At 39.2% G+C, this 1935-nt stretch overlaps 1 protein-coding gene across 1 annotated transcript; it reads left to right on the top strand.

Annotated features, from left to right (window-relative positions):
* The first annotated feature begins 314 nt into the window (after positions 1–314).
* LOC132305457 (ankyrin repeat-containing protein BDA1-like) lies at positions 315–1519 on the top strand. The gene is made up of 2 exons (XM_059803097.1): positions 315–893; positions 1034–1519. Exons 1-2 carry the CDS (start codon positions 315–317, stop codon positions 1517–1519), a joined length of 1065 nt encoding a protein of 354 aa, XP_059659080.1.
* The last annotated feature ends 416 nt before the right edge of the window (positions 1520–1935 follow it).

Consider the following 1935-nt stretch of genomic DNA (forward strand, 5'->3'; position numbering starts at 1 on the left):
CTTCCTTGTTTTAGCATGGAAATCTACTTTGATTCCTCTTTCTTTGTGATATCAACAAGGACACGTCTTTTTTTGTGGAGCTAATAAAAAAGACATGTCTCAGGCGGCACCCTAATAAACTAGGGGTAGGATACTTAAACACAGCCAGCCGTTTGACTCCTTATAAATAGAAGCGAGCTCAGTGACGGTATATGCATGCTCAATCGGCATACGTATTCAACAACCACACACACATATATGTATACACACATATGAAGCAATCTTCTTCAACTACCTATATATTTATATATATAACCGTAGTTGCATGTCTTGGAATGGATGGGAGGTTGAGGGAGGCTGCTTATGAAGGAAACATCGAACGTTTGTACACATTGATTCAAGATGATCAAAGTATTTTGGAGCGCAATATCGAGGATAAATTGTTAGCTGAGACTCCTTTACATGTGGCTGCATCAACGGGTAACCTTCAATTTGCTGCAGAAGTCCTGAGATTGAAGCCCTCGTACGCCAAGAAGCTCAACCTAGATGGCCTTAGTCCCATCCACCTTGCTCTGCGAAGTGGGCATCATCGGATGGTTAAGTGGTTCTTCTCAGTTGATAGCAACTTGGTTCGTGACAAAGGAGGAGAGGGCACTACGCCTTTGCATTATGTGATTGCTCAGGGAAATGTTAATCTTTTGAGATCGTTTCTATTAGCTTGCCCAAACTGCATTGAAGATTTGACAACGAAACGAGAAACTGCACTGCATATTGCTCTAAAATACTACGATGGCAGGATTTTTGAGGCGTTGGTGAGATGGCTAAAGAAGGTCGACAAGGAAGACATCCTAAACTGGCCAGATGATGATGGCAACACCATCTTGCATATGGCCGTATCCAAGAATCAAACTCAGGCAAGAGTCTTAATTATATATACAACCCGTCACGGTGATTTATCGTATTCTTTGTGTTCTTTTAGAATTCTTTTAGTTGTATATGCAGGAATATTGGAGTATATATTAACTAATGCCTTGATAATCCACTGTGCAATCAGGCTGTGAAATTGTTGTTAGGCAGAAAAGTGATTAGAAAGATTAAGGTAAATGCCAAGAATGACATGGGCTTAACAGCTTTGGACATCTTTCAACTTCCATTGGAATTGGACGTCAACATAGAGATCGGAGATATGCTATGCCGAGCTAAAGCATTGAGAGGAATATCTATTAAACATGATGATCCCCTTGAAGAATTAGAAAAGATGTCAAAGCAAGAAAAATTAGTCAAGCACTCTGGACTTGGTGCAAACAAGGACATGTCTCAGGGGGTGTTGACTGTGGCCGTACTAATTGCAACAGCCACATTCCAAGCTGCGCTCAGCCCACCTGGTGGATACTGGCAAGATGATCGTAACCTAGTCCACAATGCAACTGCCAACACCACCACAGAAGAGGGAATGTTTCATAGAGGACCACATATTGCAGGGAGGTCAACAATGGGAAAGGTAAAGAGTTTTGATGAATATTGTAATGTGTTTCATTAACAGAATTGTGTTTCATTACAATATATACAATTGTGATTAAATAGAATGGCCTAACTTTGTGCTCGATCTATCATTCCCCCGCAAGCGCAAGGGTCCAAGAAGGACACTAAGCTTGGACTGATGAATATGATCGAAATTGCATCCGAGCTAGCGGTTTAGTTAATGAATCTGCAAGTTGATCCGTGGTCAGGGGCGGAGCCAGGAATCTGAATTTGGGGGCCGATTTAGTATTATTTAAAATTTTGAAAAAATTGTAAACAAAATATTTATTTTATATAAATATTGATCCGAGGTGTGTATATATACATATATCTTGAAAATATATAATCCAAAAAAAAATTTGCAACCTAAATAAATAGATGGAAAACTAATATAAGAAAGAAAATCAATTTTTCTTTGGTAATTGTTTCAAAATT

The sequence above is a fragment of the Cornus florida genome, unplaced genomic scaffold, assembly GCF_030987335.1.
Source record: "Cornus florida cultivar Cherokee Brave unplaced genomic scaffold, ASM3098733v1 CherokeeBrave_3.0.0_Hap2_Chr04, whole genome shotgun sequence".
In the NCBI taxonomy this organism is placed as follows: domain Eukaryota; kingdom Viridiplantae; phylum Streptophyta; class Magnoliopsida; order Cornales; family Cornaceae; genus Cornus; species Cornus florida.